At 36.1% G+C, this 21639-nt stretch overlaps 1 protein-coding gene across 9 annotated transcripts in view; it reads left to right on the top strand.

Annotated features, from left to right (window-relative positions):
• The window catches only part of Nuak (Nuak family kinase 1), a 158328-nt gene that overhangs the window by 75690 nt on the left and 60999 nt on the right, over nt 1-21639 (top strand). For 8 of the 9 annotated variants that reach the window (XM_068356116.1, XM_068356117.1, XM_068356114.1 and 5 more), the window contains exons 3-11: nt 1194-1272; nt 2399-2519; nt 2886-3037; nt 7138-7203; nt 7690-7809; nt 8469-8601; nt 9662-9897; nt 10323-12059; nt 17654-18718. In XM_068356116.1, coding sequence (XP_068212217.1) covers nt 1194-1272; nt 2399-2519; nt 2886-3037; nt 7138-7203; nt 7690-7809; nt 8469-8601; nt 9662-9897; nt 10323-12059; nt 17654-18718 — 3709 coding nt within the window. The remainder of the gene's footprint in view (nt 1-1193; nt 1273-2398; nt 2520-2885; nt 3038-7137; nt 7204-7689; nt 7810-8468; nt 8602-9661; nt 9898-10322; nt 12060-17653; nt 18719-21639) is intronic. The other variant, XM_068356121.1, reaches the window with a different exon arrangement.

The following is a 21639-nucleotide window of genomic DNA, read 5'->3' as shown; positions in this document are numbered from 1 at the left end:
AATTACAACGAGGTAATTCGAGATCAAGCACTTAAATGCCACCCACTGTTGTTGATTAGCTACCAGGTACATAAGTATTTAGGTCAACATAAGCACAGTAGATCCTCTGGAAATGGTACCCTAATCCCTAACCAATCTCCAGGTCTATCCCGAAGACAGTGGGACCACATGAAGCTTCTGTGGATTGGATAAGCCAAACAGATAACTCTCTCTCTCTCTCTCTCTCTCTCTCTCTCTCTCGAACTAGTGGAGAATAGCCCAACCAGATGACGGTGTGGACTGTTGACAGAGATCTGTCTTAATCTGTATTTTGTCTCCAGAAGACAGATAGAAAAGCAGGATGCTGTAAGCTCTGGAGCCAACAGGGAAAAATAGCCATTGATTAAAGAAATAAACTATATGAAAAGATCAGAAACTTTAGAATATAAACTATGAATAGAGACTTAATTTAACCTGTTTAACATAAATAACATTACAAGGATATACTGTTTATTAAAGTGCACAGAATATTAGTAATAGTTCTGAATTTGGTTTGAACAAAACGAAGAAATTTAATTACTTTGAATATAGAATGCATAGCCCAAGAACACGAATATGTATTATTATCATTATTATTATTATTTTAATCTCTGTGAAATTACATAACTTTTATAGTCATACGTTAAATAAAGGATTTTAATGGATCTAATAAACTCTACTGTTTATGAACACAATATTTCATCATAAAACATTAATGTGTTATGTACTTGTAATTCTCAGTTAGAATATTACAGGACTTGAAGTGATATCTGGGGTGGGAGTGTCGTTTAATCTTTATAAAGCCTTACAAAGGCTGACTCTCTCTCTCTCTCTCTCTCTCTCTCTCTCTCTCTCTCTCTCTCTCTCTCTCTCTCTCTCTCTGTTTTTAGTAGCAATTGCATATTATTACTATCTAAGCTACAACCATAGATGGAAAAGCAGGATGCTATAAGCCCAAGGTCTCCAATAGGGAGAAAATAGTCCAGTGAGGAAAGGAAATAAGGAAGTAAATAAACAACAAGAGGAGTAATGAACAATTGAAATAATATTTCAAGAACAGTAACAACATTTAAATAGATATTTCATACATAAACTTATAGTTATGAATAATTATTCATAAAATTTGTATGTTATCTGTACATCCCTTTAATACATCCCATCTTTCTTTATAACAGATTCGACATCATCCGAAAACTGGGCCAAGGAACGTATGGCAAGGTCCAGCTGGCTGTCAACAAGGAGACGGGACAGGAGGTAAGGTTGGCACCACTGCGAAGCGAGATTTCGCGTGAGGTTGGCTACACTGATTGGGGGGGATATACTGTTTGCCATTCGAATCCTTGGGGAAGTCGTGTGAGAGCGTTAGGATAGAATATATAAGTATTTCCTTGGATTTTGGGGATTGGTGGGTCCTTGGGGAATGCTTATGAGGTTGGGGTATGGCAGACTGATGTGTATTGGTGCCCTTTAGAATGCTTGAGAGGTTGTATAAGGGTGATGTTATAGCATGTTTATTTCTTTCGTTTAGGTGATCATGTGATTGGCAACTTTCTCTTTAAGATATTTTGGTTTTGAGTCCTTGTAAATTCATGGAAGTAATTATAGTTATTTGTTTTTGGAATTGTACGCGTTCTAAAATTTATCTTAGATCTTTGGAAATAAATAATTTGCGAGAGATTGCTTTTTGTGTGTAATATTTTACAGACCTGAAGAACTCGTACAATGATTTAGAAAATGTCACTTGAAATTATTATCAGTTTCACAGCGGATACAGTTGCTACCCTCAAATGTGATAGAAAGAATATTTCAAGTCAAGAATTTATAGTAGTAAGACTGGCTTTGTATAACGTTACATACTACTGGTAGCCTAGTGGGTAGGCTATAACATCTCTGACTCACAGTTCCCATTTCGAAAGTTCGAACTCTGCTTGTAGCTTGAAAATTAGTTTACTCTTCACAACCTAACCTTCCTTGTGAGCTAGGGTTTGAGGGCGACTATAGTTCAACCTAAGTCATAAGCAGCCATTGCCTGGTCCTTACTGGTCTTTATTGTGTGGAGAGGAGTCTTGAGCTAGGGATCATGGGTTTGTGAGGGTGACTTTAGTTCAACCTAAGTCATAAGCAGCCATTGTCTGGTCCTCCCTGGTCTTTATTGGGTGCAGAGGAGTCTTGACCAGACTCTTTACTAAATTTAAGGGCTGTTTTTCTGGTCCTATACAGCAGGGGAACCCCACTCTCTACAGGAACAATAATGATGAATGGGAGTAATGCCTTGAAGGTTATTCATTATAATGATGATATATGCAGAATACATTTACTATTTGCTATTATGACTTGTTATACAATCGTTCTCCTCTCACCGACTTATTCAATTTTCCAGGTTGCAATCAAGACCATCAAGAAAGCCAAAATTGAAACAGAGCAAGATCTCATCCGCATCAGAAGAGAGATCCAAATTATGTCGTCCGTTCAGCATCCTCAGATCATCCATATATACGAAGGTGAGTGTCTCTCTCTCTCTCTCTCTCTCTCTCTCTCTCTCTCTCTCTCTCTCTCTCTCTCTCTCTCTCTCTCCCTACTCTAAGTTGGACAAGATCATAAGAACTCTAATGTTTTAAACTAATTCGCTCTACCCAAGAGCAAATGGAGTCTGCGGATAGACTATAAAAAGTCTTTGAGACATCCAAAATCCATGTAATTTCTCTCTCTCTCTCTCTCTCTCTCTCTCTCTCTCTCTCTCTCTCTCTCTCTCTCTCTCTCTCTCTCTCTCGCATGAAATAGTAAACAACAACTATAGAAATTCAATTATCTAAGCCATACCCCCATAAGCCACAAGACGCCCCCTTGAGAATGTGCTTTTCTTACAGTCTTTGAGAACCGAGAGAAGATGGTGTTGGTCATGGAGTACGCCGCTGGCGGAGAACTCTACGATTACCTGAGTGAGAGGAAGGTTCTCTCTGAGGAGGAAGCTCGCAGGGTGTTCCGGCATGTCGCGTCTGCTACTTACTACTGCCACAAGGTAGAGGACGATGTTGATTTCCTTTGTGCTTATTATTATGCTTTCATATGGAAAGGAGCAAATGTTATTTTGATTATGGAACCTAGCCTGAACTCAATGTTATCATTGTTATGGTTTTTTTTTTTTATTATGCAGAACAAGTCATTACTTCATGGTGGCTAAAAGGATAATAGAATACTGTTGTCAATAACATGTACACTAGAAATGAATATAATAGATTCAGGTAAAAAAAAAAAAAGTGTCTTGCCAAAATTTCCCATTAAGAAGACGGCTTGGTCGTTAATATTTTAGTTTCCCCCCGTGATATACTGTATGACTTATCGGCTATTTATTTACGGGCTTCCAACGCAAGAGCCCGTGTCTTACGTAAGGTAGGGCAATCTAAAACGAACATACGAATATCCGCTATTGTCAGAAATTTTATCAGCATATTTCAGATTTCAATTTTACTTACATAATTGAAGAATTGATGGTATTTTACCTTGACTATTATTGTACTGTATTACAGGGTAATGTAACCTAGGGAAAAAATTACTCTTTTCTATAGAAAAAAGGTCCGCTCTTAGAAAATGACACTCGTTCCTGTCGCAAATGAATAGTTTCTAATTGACAGGGGCCAAACCCTTTGATTTTAATTCCATCCCTGTTTCTTTTATTCCATCTTGCAATCCAGCCTCTCACTTGTTAGTTTTTACTGCATCTATGAGGATTTCCTCCAGTTTCACCTTAAAAATCTTTGTACATTGTCCCTTTTACTTTCCGAAGCTCTATCTGGCTGCCCCGACCCTTTTAACCTCTCACTTCAGTGTCCTGAGGGGGACCTGAATAACCCAGAGCTTCTTGTGTCAGGTCGTAAGACAAAACTTAAAAAAGTCAAGCTAGGTCAGTCCTACAAGCTGACATGGTTTGAAGTTGTTCTAATCAAATACAGTTGTTGTTGAATCCGTGGAACTGCAGAAGTTCAAACATGGTGAAATTACTTTTTTATTGAACAGGTTGACATATGTTTGATTTCATAACTTATATTATTTATGTTTAACATTGTTATTTATCCTATATTTACTTTTCCTATTTAACAATTCATTCGTTACTTTAACATTTTGTTTTATACTGGGCTGCTTTCCCAGTTTGGGCCCTTGCATTTCCAACTAGGATTACACTTATAGTAAAAATGATAAATATAATAATAACAAAGTTTCAGAATGAGAACAAAAGTTGAAAATATTAAGGTAAATGTATTCCATAAACATATTATGTATTAAAAGCAGCCTTATGTCATCAGCAAAACATACATCACAAAAGGTACATTCATTAGCCAAATTTGTCCCCCGTAAATGTCAAGTTCAGGTCACGATCGAGGTGACTAATATGGTTGGTCATTTGAACTTTTGGAAGTGCTTTTCTCTTTTGCTGTTTCATGTTTCGTGGCTATTTACGGACGTGTTTTTACCGACGTGTGCGCTTCGTCAAAGCATACCTTCTTTGTGTTTATTTCGGGCCGTAAAAATGTTATTAAATAAGTAAAAATAAAGTTGGAAATAAAATAACAGTTTACTTTGGTGATGGCATTATATTCAAGGACTTAGATCTGGGATTAAACCTCTGACATTTGTCATGGATATTGAGATCAAAGGTGCTTTCATTATATATATATATATATATTATATATATATATATATATATATATATATATATATATATATACTGTATATATATATATATATATATATATATATATATATATATATATATATATATATATATATACATATATATATATATATATATATATATGTGTGTTTGTGTGTATCATACTAATTCACAAAAAGGAGACACAAAAGACCTGGAAAATTACTGCGCAATAAGTTTTCTTTCCATAATGTATAAAATATTTACAAAGATCATATTAGGCTGAATAGAAAGACAGCTAGACTTTAATCAACCAAGAGAGCAGGCAGGCTTTAGAAGTTGGTATTCAACAGTTGACCATATCCATGTAATTAATCATGTAATGGAAAAATCAAAAGAGCACGACAAACGACTATGTATGGCATTAATAGACTATGAGAAAGCTTTCGATTTTGTCAAAACATCAGCAGTAATGAAAGCTCTTCAAAAACAAGGAAATGAAGTATATTATGTTAGAGCATTTGAAGATATCTGCACAGGAAGTACAGGAATCCTAAAACTACTTAAAGAGCATTTGAAGATATCTGCACAGGAAGTACAGGAATCCTAAAACTACTTAAAGATAGTGAAAACATTCCGATTTAGAAAGGAGTTAGACAGGGAGACACCTTCTCTCCTAAATTATTCACGGCATGCCTAAAGGAAGTTTTTAAGAATTTAGATTAGGATAATGCAGGAATTAATATTAACCCTTTTACCCCCAATGGACGTACTGGTACGTTTCACAAAACTTATCCTTTTACCCCCATGGACGTACCGGTACGTCCTTGCAAAAAGCTACTATTTAAAATTTTTTTTTGCATATTTTTGATAATTCTATGAGAAACTTCAGGCATTTTCCAAAAGAATGAGACCACCCTGACCTCTCTATGACAATAACTAAGGCTGTAGAGCAATTTAAAAAAATATATATATACTGCAAAATGTGCTTGAGAAAAAAAATGCCTGGGGGTTAAGGGTTGGAAAGTTCCAAATAGCTTGGGGGTAAAAGGGTTAATGGGGAATACCTGAACAACTCAAGATTTGCAGATGACATAGTTATGTTTAGTTAATTATGGGAGTTATGGACGAGCCTCTAGAGATTGTTAATGAATATATGTACTTAGGACAGGCAGTAAATGTTTCCCCAAGAAATGAGACCGAAATTAAAAGAAGGATAAGCATGGGATGGAGAACATTTAGTAAATTTAATGAGATTATGAAAAGTAAAATGCCACTTTCTCTAAAATGAAAAGTATTTAATGAGATGGTCCGGCCAGTATTAACTTTTGCATCAGAAACTTGGAGCCTTACTCAAGCCTTTGAACATAAGCTAGTTACAACTCAAAGCGCTATGGAAAGAATAATGATGGGAATAACACTAAGATACAGAAAAAGACCAACATGGATAAGAGAGCAAACTAAAGTAGAGGACATTCTAACATGTAAGAAAAATAAATGGACATGGGGAGAATATATAATGAGAATGACAGACAACAGATAGACATTACGAATAACAGAATGGGTCCCTTAAGTTTGTAAAAGAAGAAGGGGAAGGAAGAGAAGAAAATGGATTGACGAACTAAGAAAGTTTGCAGATGTGGACTAGCACAGAAAGACCATAAACAGACACAAGTGGAAAGACACGTCTAAGGCCTTTGTTCTGCAGTGGACTAGTAATGGCAGATGATGATGATGATATATTATTGATGATAATGGGGAGCTACCTCCTTTAAGGTAAATGTTGAAAAGAAAATATTCCTCTCTTCTGGGACAAATTCAGAGACACCCTACTACTCACAGTTAAAAGGAAAAAAAAGCCTTCTATTAACTAATGCCTCAAGAATTTTTTTACAGATGTTTCAATATGTTGAAAAAATCTACATTTTTTTATACTTATATTGTGAATAGAAGGTTTTGTAAGGAAACTTTATAAAATGCAGGCGGGTATCAGACAATGTTTCATTTGCCAGGTATCGTAAAGGAATTTTATGTTGTCGATACATATTGATACTGTTATGTGTAATTACAGTTTACGTTACATCTTTCCCATAAGGAAAAGCCAGTCATATGGGGTAGGGGAGTTGTATAAGGGAGTCTTTGAAGATAAGCAGAATACAGTAGTGTATACAGTACTGTACTGATAGATGAGAAGGAGCTAACCCCATTGCTCATGTTGATAACCTCTTTGCTTATCTTGATAACCTCGTAAGGGTCTTTGTAGGTTTATGAAATCACAAGAGTGAATTTTACAGTATTTTATTATTTTATCCATAAAAGCTGAGTTTTATAATATAATTCTTCTACATAAACACGTGTTTCAAAGTTATTAGGAGGATAGCAATGAGTGCTTACATTTAACTCATTGGAAAAGATACAGTAAGTCCAGAATGTTTATACTTATTCATGTATTTTTTTTTTTTTACTTCCAGCACAAAATTTGTCACAGAGATCTGAAGCTAGAGAACATTTTATTGGATTTAGAAGGAAATGCAAAAGTAAGTAAAGTATGATGCAGTACTGTGTATTTCTTGTAATACTGTATAGTAAGGTTTCTGGTATATATTTGATTGTGGCTTTTACTTCTATCTACAATAATTTAATCAGTAACTTTTTAAATTTTGTATCCATTGTGATATTTTGAAAATTTTCTGATAATTAGCAATATATTTTGTATTTTGTCAGTTAGTGGTAGAATTAATTTTTTGTTCGCTCATTTTTGTCGAAGAGCGTGTGCAGCATTGTGCTTACTTATTCTTTACTCTAATTCATAACATTGAGTATAAAATGCCTTGGTTCTTCCCACTATTGCACTGTTTATTATTCCCATGACAGTTTTTTGTCTGTTTTGAACTTCAATTTTTTTATTGTAATTTTTTGATATCCGTACAATATCGCACACATGAAAGGTGTACATCCTTTTTGTGTTAATTTGTCAACAGCATCATTCTTGAGGTGCAGATAACTTCCGCTTCCATTTTCAGATTGCTGACTTTGGTCTTTCTAATGTTTTTGACGACAAACATCGGCTAGATACCTTCTGCGGATCTCCCCTCTACGCATCTCCGGAAATCGTGAAAGGCGTTCCATACACTGGCCCAGAAGTAAGTATTTTGTTGGCCTGTTTATTAAAAGTTGAGACAGTGGCAGTTGTCATTGTTGGTCATTATTCTTTTATTCAAGTATTGTTAAGAATTTTAGTTACACTCTAAACGTACTGTTAATAAATATTAGATATTTTAAAGTGATGCATTGAACATAGTGAAAACTTTGTGTTAGAAATAAATTGATGTGGGATCAAATTCCTTTCTTTTATAATTATTATTACTGTATTCACATTGGCACACCTATATGAAAAGATGAAACAAATCCTTGAAAGTACAACTTACAAAATCGTACCAGTTCGTGTGGATGTGATGTGAATTCTTGAATTGAAAGAAATCACAAAAAGTCCATATGAAAAAACTAATATGTTCACATCTTTAGAATTAGATAGAATTATTTTTAAACAAAATTATAGTCGTGTGTGTCTTGTTCATCCTGAAAATAATTACCAGAACTTACCAACTTTATTCACCGTACAAAGAAAAGCGTTTGGCATCTTTTTAAGTCCAGTATCTTGACAGCTTTCTTATCTGGAAACCAGTACCATGAAATTAATTAGTAATAATCATTAAAGCAATAAAACTATAATCATAGATAGTAAGTACATTATAGACATGATTAAAGTACCTCATGGAATTAGTAACACTTATTATTGCAGGTCGATTGCTGGTCCCTCGGGGTACTGCTTTACACGCTTGTTTACGGCGCCATGCCTTTCGATGGCTCCAATTTCAAGCGTTTAGTAAAGCAGATCACACAGGGGGACTACTACGAGCCCAAAAAGCCATCCAGTAAGTTTTACAGAATTATTATTTCCAGATTATTTTGCCAGTAGTGTTTCAGAGTTTGTCATTTTATTTTAGGATTAATTTCTAAATTTTGTAGAGTACCTCTGTGATCTACCTAAATTTAACTCTTGACTTCTGAGTTCCTGAATTCTAGTCCACTATTCTACTCACGTCGAAGTAGGTTGGTCATATGCTAGAGCTCTTAGGTTGAGTATGTTTGTGGACACATTTAGGGATAGACTTAGTATCTAATTAGGTTAGGTAAGGTATATGCGAGATTAGGAGGCACTCTGGGTGATGAGCATAGCAAATGCAGATATTCAATTAGCTAGGTATGCGTTGTAGGATCCTTCAATGTGATCTTATATTATTAGAGTATTTTAAAAGAGAAACGACTTACATATTTATTATCTTTCTCACTTATATTTGTGGTTTTTATCAAACTGTCATACTACTCAGTCTTGTCTTATCTTTCATTTCTTCGCTTTAAGATCAGGTATTTTTGTACATATTTAAGAATAGTTCTTTCAGATCAACCAAATAAGTGTTAGAAATTTAACTTTATAATTTGATTAAACTACTTAGTACATAATATCTTTGCTGGATTTTTCTACTTTGCAAATAGCTAATCTGCTAGGCCCTTTTGTTCCGTGCTTCTCTAGTTCAACATAACCTGACGGGATAGAATAGAACCTTGTTGATTAGTTGAGTGAGGGTGGGTGGATGTTAGTTTGCAAGAGATAGAAAAAAAAATAAAGTACCATGCCTATTTACTGCTGATTTTTGTGGTGCCTTATCAGGTCACAGAACACTTGACTATTATCTATTTGTCAGCTCTGCCTTTTGTCGTTCATTAATAAAATTTATCTCTACTTTTCACACTTATGTAGATACTAACCTTTTTCTAGTTTAGTCTTTTATGATTGTATACTGTATGTAAACATTGGGCAGGTTTCCAATTAATTGTAAGATTCATTTATCTTAACATTATCTTTATCCTTGTCTTTCACGCCCAGTTTTGAAATCTCTGTAATTCCCACTGACGAGCTTCTTCGTTTTGCAGGTGCGTCAGATTTGATTCGTCAAATGCTGACAGTCTCTGCTTCCAAAAGAGCCACCATAGAAGACATATGTAGTCATTGGTGGGTCAACGAGGGTTATTTAGAATCATGTCTAGATGTCGCTGAGGCCTTAGCCAACCAGACACCGGTACGCCTTGACTTACTGCTGTCACTGGCCCCGAAACACATCAATTCTGAACATATGCTTATTCAGCCTGAGGAAGATGAAAGCATGAGAGTAAGTAGCTCTTGCGGCCGTAGGCATTTCGTAACACAAGATGCAGTATGGTACGATTATAGCTCTAGAAGGAAAGGATTTTGAGGCTCTGAGTCGATTGTTATTTTACAGTTTGCCGAACCTCCTTTGCTGATATTTAGATATGATGATGAACATTTAGAAAACTAAAATTTATAAATTGTACACAAATATTTATTTTTAAATGCAATACTCGACTAAATTTCCCTATTTACTCATACTAGTTTGCCAGGCTCAGTTTCTCAGATTCCTTTGTAGAGTTGGCTGATAAATGAATTTTATTAATTCAAACCTTATGATTTCTAACATTATGATTTTGTCTACATTTTAGGTTATTAATTTTTTGTTCCTAACGTGGATAACATTTAAACAGTTAATTCAGTAGTGATTACTGTTTTGCCTTACAGTCGCCACCTACCTCAGAGGCGACGCGCCCTCCTCCTCAACTTCACTTGCCGCCACCTCCTCCAGAAACCTTGCCCGTCATTCCCACACGCTCAGCTTCTCTTGGTGCTATTTCGTCTGTTAATCGTAATGAAATTGATGCGTTACTAACAAAGAAACTGAAAGAGAAAAAGAAAGAAGAGGATAAAAAGAGAAAAGCTGATCAGTCTGGGGTCATAGAAAAGAAAAAGAAGAGGGAATCGACTGTCGAGGGCACCCCAAAGGTTAGTCGTAAAGAACGTAAGCCCGAGAGCAGTTCGCAGGATGGAGATGCGTCCGTTAGTAGAAGGCCACCGGCTGCCCCTGATGGGGAGTCGGCAGAAAGAAAGAAGAGTAGCGTTAGTACGAAAAAGAAAGATCAGTTAACCGAAGGTGATTCTTCAGAACGCAAGAAGAGTGTGAAAAAGTCTGAACCTACAGCTGACGGTGATATTAGTGATGTAAGTGAGAAGTCGGAACGAAAGAAAAGCATAAAGAAGCGAGAATCGTCTCTTGACAAGGACAGCAGTGAAAACGATAAAGTAGAAAGAAAGAAGAGTGTGAAAAAGAGAGACTCGTCACTGACTAGGCAAACTGATGACAAAGAAAGAAGAAAAAATTCAATCAAAAAGAAGGAAACTGTAAAAGATGATGGTAGTGTTAGTGCAAAAAGTAAATCTGTTACTGAAACTGTGATAAATGGGGCAGAGTCAAACGAGCTAGAGATGGGCAAGCCTAAGGTTCCTGCTCCCATTAGTACATCAGAGGACCAATTACCAGGTCTAAGTTTGAAGCCCCCACTTCCTAAGGACCAAGTTTTAGGCCGGTCTTCATCTAGTGACACCAAAATGCGCAAAAGTAGTAGTGGTAAGACTGAAGTCGGTAATTTACCTCAGAGCGAACAGCCAGAACCTATGGATACGGAACAACTCGCTCCTCTTTCTTCGCCTTCCCCTGCTAAACTTTCGTCAAGTACCAAATCAATTGAATCCTCAGCATCAAATGAAGGAACTCTCAAAGCTTCAGACTCTTCACTATCAAGAGAGTCTGTGAGTCCAATGAAGCTTGGGACAAGCCCAGTTCCTCAAGCACAAAGTGTCAAGACCAAATCTCCGTCACCCAGCCAAGTGAAAAAAGTAAAGTCTAAGTCATTAGTAAAGACTTCGTCTAAGAATAAGGTAGAGGACAAGTCTTCAGAAGTGCCTGTCATGAATGGGGAAGCTAGTAGTCCAGTTTCTCCATCTGTTGTTAAAGTAGATGAGACAGAGAAGATTTTGCAAGAGACTGCCGACAAAATTAAACATGCTGAGGAATTAAACATTCCTGTGGTGAAGATGGACGATATTAAGGGTGAAGAAATTTTGAAGAAGGAGGGAGACATGGCTGGTGAACAGAGGCGCAAGGAAGCAGATTCCACACCAGATTCCAGTAAAGATGCCAGTCAGTCCTCGTCTCTGCTTTCGACGCCAGCTCGTAGTCGGGCTGGCTCAGAGTCTTCCAACGAAGCAAGGCCTGCTCGTGCTGATTCCATGAAACGTCAGTCTAAGATTTTCAAAGCTGCTGCCATGTGGGAAAATCAAAATGCACTGCAACCTCCAACTGGAGGAGATAAGGTCAAGAAACCTATAAGACCAGGAGGAAACGCCATGTCTGATCTTACCAAGAAATTTGAAGATAAACCATCAGCTGACAGGAAACCCAAATTGGTTCCTTCACTAAAGGTAAAGCCCTTCTTAAATAAAACTGTGCTGGATTGCTTCTTAATCTTTAGTTATTTAGATTTTGTGTCTTTAGAATGCATGTGGTCATTTAATCATACTTTTTATAGTAATTGTTTTTTGGTTTTAGTGGTGCTACTAATTTAACCTTTATTATTATATGAACAAGATTTATTAGTAATTTATCATTAGAATTATTATAGAAGTGAACTTCATCATTTTAATCGGTCTCTGTAAGTGTACATCAGCTTTATGTACAGTACTTTACATCATTTAAAATGACTTTCTTATTAATAATTTACGTAATCAACCAGTTGTCTCGACTGAGGTTCAAAACAAGTATTCTGGTATGAATACTATTTGATAGTCGCTCTAGTTATTTAATTAAAATCTGAAAAGTTGAAAGTTGCTGTATCGTATGATACCTATTGTTACAAATCATTCTTATTAACAGCAATGTTTTTTAAAGAAGACATAATTCTCACATTTCCTAGTGTGTAGACAGATGACATTGAAAGAACAATGCACACAATTTTTTTATAATTTTATTTTTACAATTGTAGTCCAATAGGTTTCACTTGAGCACATAGCATAGTAACCATTCTTCTTAATGCTGGGTGTATTCAACTTCAGCAGTTATTAGCCTTGGAGGATTTTATCTTAAGACGCAATTAAGATATTCTTGCATTGAAAAATTTGATCATAAGATGTGGGAAAATCCTTTATTGTACTTCATTATCAATTGATCTATAAAGGCAATTTAAGGTGAACGCTGGCTGTTGGACAAGGAAGGTGAACCTTCCTGTTGAAGAAATCTTGTCTGATTTATTGACTTAGATAGCCCCTTTTTGTTATTTTTATGCAATTCTCGTCTCAACTTTCTTTACGCGTTGTTATCTCAAAGTTTGTACGTATTTTGTATTTGGTTCTTTCCTCAATTTGACCATCATGGTTACTGTCGGTCGATTGAGAACGGGAATTTTAATTGTTGGCAATGAAAATGAGTTGATGAGGGACTGCATGTTGTTATAACCAAATTTGATTTGTCCTGAAATCATGTATTGAAGGAAAAAAGGATATGCAAAACTGTATGCTGTATTTTTGTATGTATGCCATTTTTTTGTGAATGCATATTAATAAGTGTATGTGCGTAATGTCAGTTTTAAGTTTTATTGGTTATGCTGTTTTGTTTTTCTCTGTAGTGTCATCTAGTCTTAATCTTTTACACTTGATATAATCATTTAACACACATTGTTGAGGTCCCTACAATTCACACTGCATTTACATGAATAATTGAAGAATTGTATTTTCAACTCATCAATCTCTTGAAGCAAGAAGCATGATTTTGTTATTAGTGTTAGTATTATTACGAGCCAACCTACGACTCTGTTTGGAGAAGTAGGATGTTGCAAGCCCAAGGATTCAAACAGGGAATGCAGCCCAAAAGTATATTGAGAAATAATATATGCATGGGAAATTAAACTATTAGATATATTACAATCAGTAACATAGTTAGAATAGATCAGTCATATATAAACTATGTATATAATGAGACCTATGTCATCCTACTCAACATTAAAGTATTTACAGTATGTTTGAAGATCTGAAGTTCCAGGGTATTTAACAACCACAAGACAATCATTCCAAAGTCTGGTCACAGCTGAAATCAAACTTTTAGAATACTTTATAGCCTTGAGCCTTATGATTGAGAAATCAAGACTATTAGGATTAATAGCATACCTAGTACTACCTAGAGGGTGATATAATATGGGGATCTGAATGCAGATTATAGTCAGAATTATGTAAAATCTCATTCAATGAGCGGGAAGAGTTTAATAAACGATGTAGCTAGAGATAAATATCCAGATCAGAGATGAGGAAGTTAATAAACCAATAGTTTTTGTCCAACAAATTAAGACGAGATTCAGCAGCTGAAGACCAAACTGAACAATACTCAAAACTGGTCAAATTAGAGAATTAAAAAATTTCCTCAGAAGAGACTCATCATCAGAAATAAAATACTTTCTCCAAATAGCAACTTTTTCTGCATTTGAAGGAGAAAAAAAATAATTTGTGTTTATTAAAAGTAAATTTGGATTCCAGAATCACACCTACAATTTTAAATGAGTTGGACATTAAATAGTTAAAGAGGCATGTCAGTACAAAGTCCTAGATGTTGAGGAATCATTTTCCTTAAGATACTATACATACAATTAAACTTTATTGTTTTGTTAGGGTTCAACTTCATGCCTCATAATTTGCACCATGCACTTATTTTAGCTAGATCTCTATAAGTGGATTCAGCAACCCCAGGTCCACATTCAGGAGATACAATTGATATAAAGAGAGAAGCAACCTCTGCATATGCAACAAGATAGTTGTTCCGCCACCAAATACAAACCCTTTCGCTCTTTATTAGGGAATATACTTTCGGCGAAGATGGAAGACTAGCCATAAGACTTATAGCGAGGTGTAACTACCCCACCACTATTTAGTGAGGGGTAGGGGGTAGTACCAGCTACCCTGCTCACATACACACGCCTGTGTTGTCTCGTCACTTTTGCTTTTGGCTTGTTTGAGAGTGGCCGCTGTCTCTCTCCACCCTCATACTAACTGGCCATTGTAGACTTTTCTTTGGTTTTTGTTTTCAGGTTGCGAGTGTTTCTTTTTCCAGGTCGTCATGCGGACTTGTCCTGGGCTTGAAGGTCACAAGTGGAGTACCTTCATGTCTCCGCTCCAGATGAATCCCCACTTTCTGTGCTCGGCCTGCCTAGGATGATCTTGTAACCAGGATGATAGCTGTCAGGAGTGTAGGGAGTGGTCATCCTCGTAGTGGGAGAGGTTTAGCAGAAGGTACAAGAAGAAGAGTACCCTTCATCAGTACGGGGAAGGTCAAGAGAAGGATCACCATGAACACGATCTCAGCGTGGATTCGCAAGTTCATAAACCAGGCCTTGAATCTTGATCCTTCTCCGCAACCAAGGAGACTTAGAGTTCACGACATTAGGGGCATTGGTAGATCCATAGTATTTAAAAAAAACTGCTGTACTCTGTGACGCAGGTCTTTTAAGCAGGTGTGAGGAAGCGTCCAACGACCTTTACTGCCCACTACCTGCAAGATGTGACCTACAGGATCACAGAGATGTTCTCTTACCTAGAATAGTAACATTGCTAGGATCACACAATCACACAGATTGCTCAGGCCGCTAAAGCGTGCTAGTGCACAGAGTTTTAGTGAGGCGTCAGGGTGTTCGCCCGTATGCGTGCGTAGCACGGTGGGAAACCCTTGGTCAAAAACCAGCCAGTTGGTTAGGACTTTCACTCTCCTTAGAGGTTAGTCTTCTCTAATAAAGAGCGAAAGGGTTTGTATTTAGTGAAGGAACAAATGACAAATTTAAAGTAATTTGTATTTTCCTAGCGATACAAATTTTAACCTCTTTACACATATTTGGCCTGCCATCACCTGTCCCACTGCAAGTCCTGCCTGCAATCAAAAGTGACGAGACAACACAGGTGAGTGTGTGTGTGAGCGGGGTAGCCAGTACAACCCCCTATCTGTCCCCCCACTACCTAGCGGTGGGGTTGTTACACCTCGCTAAAAGTCTTATGGCTAGTCTTCCAGTTTTGCTGAAAGCACATTCCCTAATAAAGAGCTCAAGGTTTGTATCGTTAAGAAAAATACAAATTACTTTAGATTTGTCATTTTTCTTTGCCAAATCACATCTTGTGTATATACTGTAGTCTGAAAAGTAATGGACAAATAACACTACCATGAGGAACACTAGCTATTATATTCCTATTGTGTCACAGAGTTGCCCATCAACAACAACTCTGCAATCTATCACTTAAAATTCAATAATGAAATAGAAAAAATAGTTAGAACACGAAGCCACAACAGAATCTAGATCCGTAAATTCCTTGATGTACTTTCTTCATTTTATTGCCTAACAAATGTATACTGTATGTACTATCCCTAGTCTTCATCTTTTCTTGAAGCTATTGTCCCTCCTCTTTTCAACTGTTAATTCTAATAGCCTGGCCTTCTCCATCATGAGGCTCAATACTACTCAGTATTGTAGAAGTTTTATTCCAGCTGTTACCAAGTTGTGGAATGATTTTCCTAATCGGGTAGTTGAATCAGTAAAACTTCAAAAGTTCAAAGTTGGAGCAAATGTTTTTATGTTGACCAGGCTGACATGAGTCTTTTTATTGTTTATATATGACATATCTGTTTTTGACGTTGTTAATAGTTTATATAGGACATATCTGTTTTGATGCTGTTACTGTTTTTAGAATGATATAATGTTAATTTATTCTCATCATTTATTTATTTCCTTATTTCCTTTCCTCACTGGGCTATTTTTCCCTGTTGGAGCCCTTGGGCTTATAGCATCTTGCTTTTCCAACTAGGGTTGTAGCTTGTCTAGTAATAATAATAATAATTTAGTATTCATGTAAGATGATAGATTCTATTTTTGAGATGAAAACTAACAATGGATACAATGAAACATAGGGAGAGGATCGTAAGACGGGTGCTTTTGTGGTGTAGGGATTAATATACAGTATGCTATTGTATGAGTACTATATGAATACGAATTTACTTACGTACTAATAATAATGAAAATCTAGGAGCTTTTTTAATCTAATAAAGGCCACATGGACATTTGATCTATATATAAAAATACTCATACTATATAACCTGTACTGTACATAGGCCTATACTAGTACTTCTTTACATATGTTTGTGTAAAAGACTCCCACGGACAAAATATAGTTTAAAAGGTCTACCACTTGATTGGATTTTATTTCGGTTGAATACGGCTTAGAAAATTTGTCTAAATCCTTATCAAGTAGATCCAAAGTCAAATCATTATGCTTTTTTGATAAAAGTTATTTATCCTCGAAGGAAACTCAGTGCTCAAACGTACGACCAGACGGTGTTGAGGAATTCTCTGAATAAAATATTGCAGCATTGCACAATACCTCAACGTGCATAATGATTTTTTATTTCATATTTTCATTTGATTTCCAAATTATCTTGTACTGTACAATAGAAAGAAAATGGTTACTCTTTTCAATGCTTTTAGTGAAGTCACACAGTTTGACATTTGTTCTGTATTGTATGTAGATTACAGTAATTGTTCTCTTACATTCTTTTGAACTTTAGTTCTTTTGTGTTGGTGTTTCTTGAAATTTTGTTTTGATTTGATTACATAAACATAAATATTTTCTTCTATTTATTTTTTCTCAACTGTGGTGTACAACAGATAATTCTTCATTGTGAATACCCAGTCATTTCAAGTTTGAATTTTGTTTTGAAAATGTCTTTCTCTGGTTTATTAGTTTTATATTCACAGATTGTTTATAAAAACATTACATTAATTATTCATGTATTTTCTCACAATTGTCTGCATCAGCATTACACCAGTTTCCTATCTCACACTCATGAACTTTAGCTCTTCTGTACTTAAAGAAACTGTATTTGTACAAAACATTAATTATTCTCATAAATTCTGTTGTCACAGAGTTCATTTTAATATAAAGTAGTTTTGATGATAATCTCCTTGATTTGACTAAAAAATGTTTCCATTTAATAGGTATCTGATGCCAAAAGAACCTTTGAGGGGAAATCGACTGATAAGCCATCGGTCATCTACAGAAAGAAGTCTCTGTCAGATTCTCTTCCTCCGTCTCCCACAACTAAAGAAAGCCCACAGTTGCCCACAACACAGTCTGGACCAACAATTCTTCAGGATATCTTAAGAGAATCTACTCCAGTCACAACCACCACCTCCCCAAAAGAAAGTTCTCCTTGTAAAGACAAATCCCCCTCTAAAGATTCCGTTAGAGAGAAATCCCCCAAGAAAGTCAAGGAGCCTGTTAGCACAGAAGTAACTAAATCTAAGTCGCCTAAAGTGGCAGTTTCGGAAACCAAACCTAAAAAGATTGAAAGCCCCGTGAAGACTCCATCGCCCAAGAAGACTGAAGGTAAACCCGATGACGCCAAGAAAGCGCCAATAAGCGAGAAGCGTCCGGCTGGGGTAGACGAGAAACTGGTTATGCCAAAGACTCCAACTCATACTGTTGAGGTCAACCCACGAGAAACGGTGACAAGCTCTGAGGAAGAGGAAGCAGTTGTGGTTGGGGGACTCAATTTGAAGCTTGGAGGTGTAGGAAAAATATCTGAAGTTGGTACTAAACAAGAAGTGTGCAAAGCAGAGTCTTCGGACTCTTCTGATTCAGAGTCTGAAGCAGAAAAGATGCTCAAGCTCTTGTCAGAGAAGAGAGAGAAGGTTGAGGCTGCAAGGAGAGAAAAACTACGCAAAGTATCCGAAGCGAAGGACAGAGAGGCTAAGAAAGACATGCCCGCAATTAGAGAGGAAATCCCATCAAAATCGCCCACCAAATCTCATCCAACATCACCTGAGAAGGTAGACAAACAAGCAGTAGCATCAGCAGCAGCTGCAACGGCAGAAAGTTCTCCGGAGCAGAAGTTCGCCACATTACCTCGAGGATTTAAAACTAAACAAGCACCAGGCACTATTCCATCTCCTCCCTTAGGCCCCCCACTAATGGCAGATAAAGTTAAGAAGAACAACATTAATCAGGAAATTGAGGGAATGATGTCAGCCATAAAAGCTGTTGATCGGGCCATCACGAAGGTGAGACTTTATTTTGTTTCTTTTTACTGTATATCCCATTCTCAAGTAGATAAAGTAGTGGACATCCTTAACACTGCTTACTTCATCCTAAGTTTATTTGGTAGATTTAATAATGAAGCTTTTGAAGTACATCATAATGCGACCTATCCAATTATAGGATAAGGATGAGTATATTCAAGTTTTGTTCCCTTTAACTGTATGATGTATAAGTTGCATACATTTACATGAAGTGATCACAAGTATGGATGGAAAGAGGTATTGAAGTATGACAGAATTATAGGAGGAGTATTTTGCATTTGTGTATTTTCTAGCAATTTCTGGTGGCAGTATGTTATACTGGGATTCTGTCTGTATAGGTTATAGCATTAAAACAAGGGAAATTTTTTTTAATTAGGACTAAAAGCAGTAAAACGGAAGACATTTACCAAAAGCACCAAGAGTAGAAACTCACTGGCTTTCCTTATGATAGAAAGGACTCTATAATAATGGATGATTGATATTCAAAGTTTCCGTTAAATAAGAGCAAAGGTGAGAAAAATAACAAAAAGAAAAATTTTTATTTCATTTTGATTTTGATCGGAGAATAAATATTTATTCGCACCAAAGAGGGACTGTATAGCCTTAGAACTTTGGTGTGACTACTAATTTCAAGGAACAGATAGCCTCTCTCAATGACCAGTTGGAAGCTCAATGGGAGTACAAATAGGAAAGTACACAGTTTATGAATTAGTTACCATACTTTAATTTACTTCTATTGAATTGAGTTGTAACTGGAAATTCTTATTGTTGCTGCAAATGGTGCATTAAGTCAAACATGTACGGAATTGGGAGAATTTAGATATTTTTTTTTTTTTAGATTGGGGAAGATGAAGAATGTACTGTTTCGCTCAGTGATTATACTGTAATGTGTAATCTTTTGTGAATTATTCGTTTTTATTGAAAAGTAAATCGGTAATTTCAAGTGGCAAAACTGATGCTCGAATAATTTTCCATTCTTAATGTGGTTAGTTTTTCTTTGCAAATCCTGTTAATATAACAATTTTGGATGCTTACATTATTCAGTTAATCTCTGCTTTTTAAAGACTGTTGCATCAATTTGTGTAGAATCTTTCAGAATATGGATAATCATTGCAATTGTGGACGAGGCAATAATTTTTAGTTTTCTTTGAAATATCAACTATTCTGTAGCCACTACCTAATAACACTAGTGCCAGATAAGCAACTTTACTCTTGATAATGATGGCTAGATTCATGAGAATTCCTAAGAATTAGTTTTTTCTATGTAGTAGACAAAAATACAGTATTAAAGACACTGTATTTCTGAGATGTGTTGAGATTTGTCACACAAATAATAAAAGTAAAAGAGGATTTCAAATTCAACACTTTATTGTAGGTAATTTTTCTTCAGTGCACTTTTTACGAGCGCTATTGTTGGTTCCCTGATCTTAGAAACTGCTGGTGTGGATGACTCAAAAATTCAGGATACTGTAATTGTATTTTTTATCCTACCAAATGTCAAGTATAAATACTATTCTGAATAGTTTTACTGTACATTATACTACATACTTTATAGGAATTAGTATATTATTTTACATGTATATTGTAAATATTAAGTAGTATTATACCTACCCTTTGGTTTACTGATGAGTTATATCTTTTCCTGAATCACCCTATTTCGGTAAAGATGTCTTTTTGAAATATTTTCACAATGATTTTTCTTTTTAATTTTTCTATCAATTTTGCTTTGCCTATTCTTAATGATATAAAGCTTTTTCTATAAGCAGTTTATTTCGTCAGGGTTGCTATAGTAGTAACTTTTACTTAATCCCTTGCATAATCTGTTGATTATAAAGTACTTAGTGAATATAAGAAAGTTCTCTTCCTATGGAAGCCAGAAGAATGAATGAAATGATAGTTATTGAATAATTTTCATCATTCGCACAGAATTCTGAAGAACTTGTGAATTCATTAATAAACTACTGTATGTTATTAATTTGTTCCTAGGCATATACAAACCGTTTGTTTTTTAGAACAGGGATATGTCTTAAGTGGCAATGGAACCCTCATGAATCGTCAATAAAGTAGTTGGTTAACAATAGGTGGCGCGAGGGGAAGCCCAACCCACCCTCCTGTCACAGAATAGCCACTTTTGCCTTTGGCTGTAACATTTACAGTCATACTGTCACACTCCTCTCACGATTGTTGGATTGTTTCTTACATTAGTTTATTAGAAGTGTTTGTTTCTTATTTTTGTGAGTGCTCTCACTTGAAGGATACAATCTCCTTAAACCCCCTATGTTGTATACTTTCATGAAAGGGTGATTGTAAGTAGCCCAGCCCCCTCCCCCCTTCTTTAAGAGCAATGTTCTTGCTCTTCCGAGCAGGAAAAGGATAAAGTTAGACCTTAACTCCTCTTGCTTCATGGTAGCTGCCTCAGGAGAGTTACCCGATTTGGACTGAGACCTGTCTATACCTGTATGCCTGATAATGAAAATTATTTGTCTGGTGGCCTCACCTGGTACCAACATTGTCCCATGGATAGTGATCATGGTTTTGCAGTGTTCTGAGTGACAAAACCCCATGTAGTGGTTTGTGTTGCGGCAGAGGAAGGTTTTGCAGCTTACTCCTCAGTTGTTATCTGTCACCCAGACCTTGGCTCCTCTTTCAAAGCAAGGTAGAATGCTTAGCAAAGGGAAGTAGTAGAGTTCACCCTCTTTCTTCCTCCTCTATCAATATATCAATCTCCTCTCCCTCCTCCATTCCCTTTATCTGAAATTTCTTCCTTGAGAAGAAGACGATGAAGACAATAGTCGGGTGAGAAGGACTTTGCTAAATGTTCCTTGGGAATTAAAGTAATGTCTTCCTTCAGGTGGGAATGCTAGTACTCGCCTGCTAACTGGTACCTTCTGGGTCAATTAAGC

Source organism: Palaemon carinicauda, chromosome 32 (assembly GCF_036898095.1).
Source record: "Palaemon carinicauda isolate YSFRI2023 chromosome 32, ASM3689809v2, whole genome shotgun sequence".
Classification (NCBI taxonomy): Eukaryota; Metazoa; Arthropoda; class Malacostraca; order Decapoda; family Palaemonidae; genus Palaemon; species Palaemon carinicauda.
Note: the sequence above shows the minus strand (reverse complement) of the source record. Positions and strands in the feature narration are given on the sequence as shown.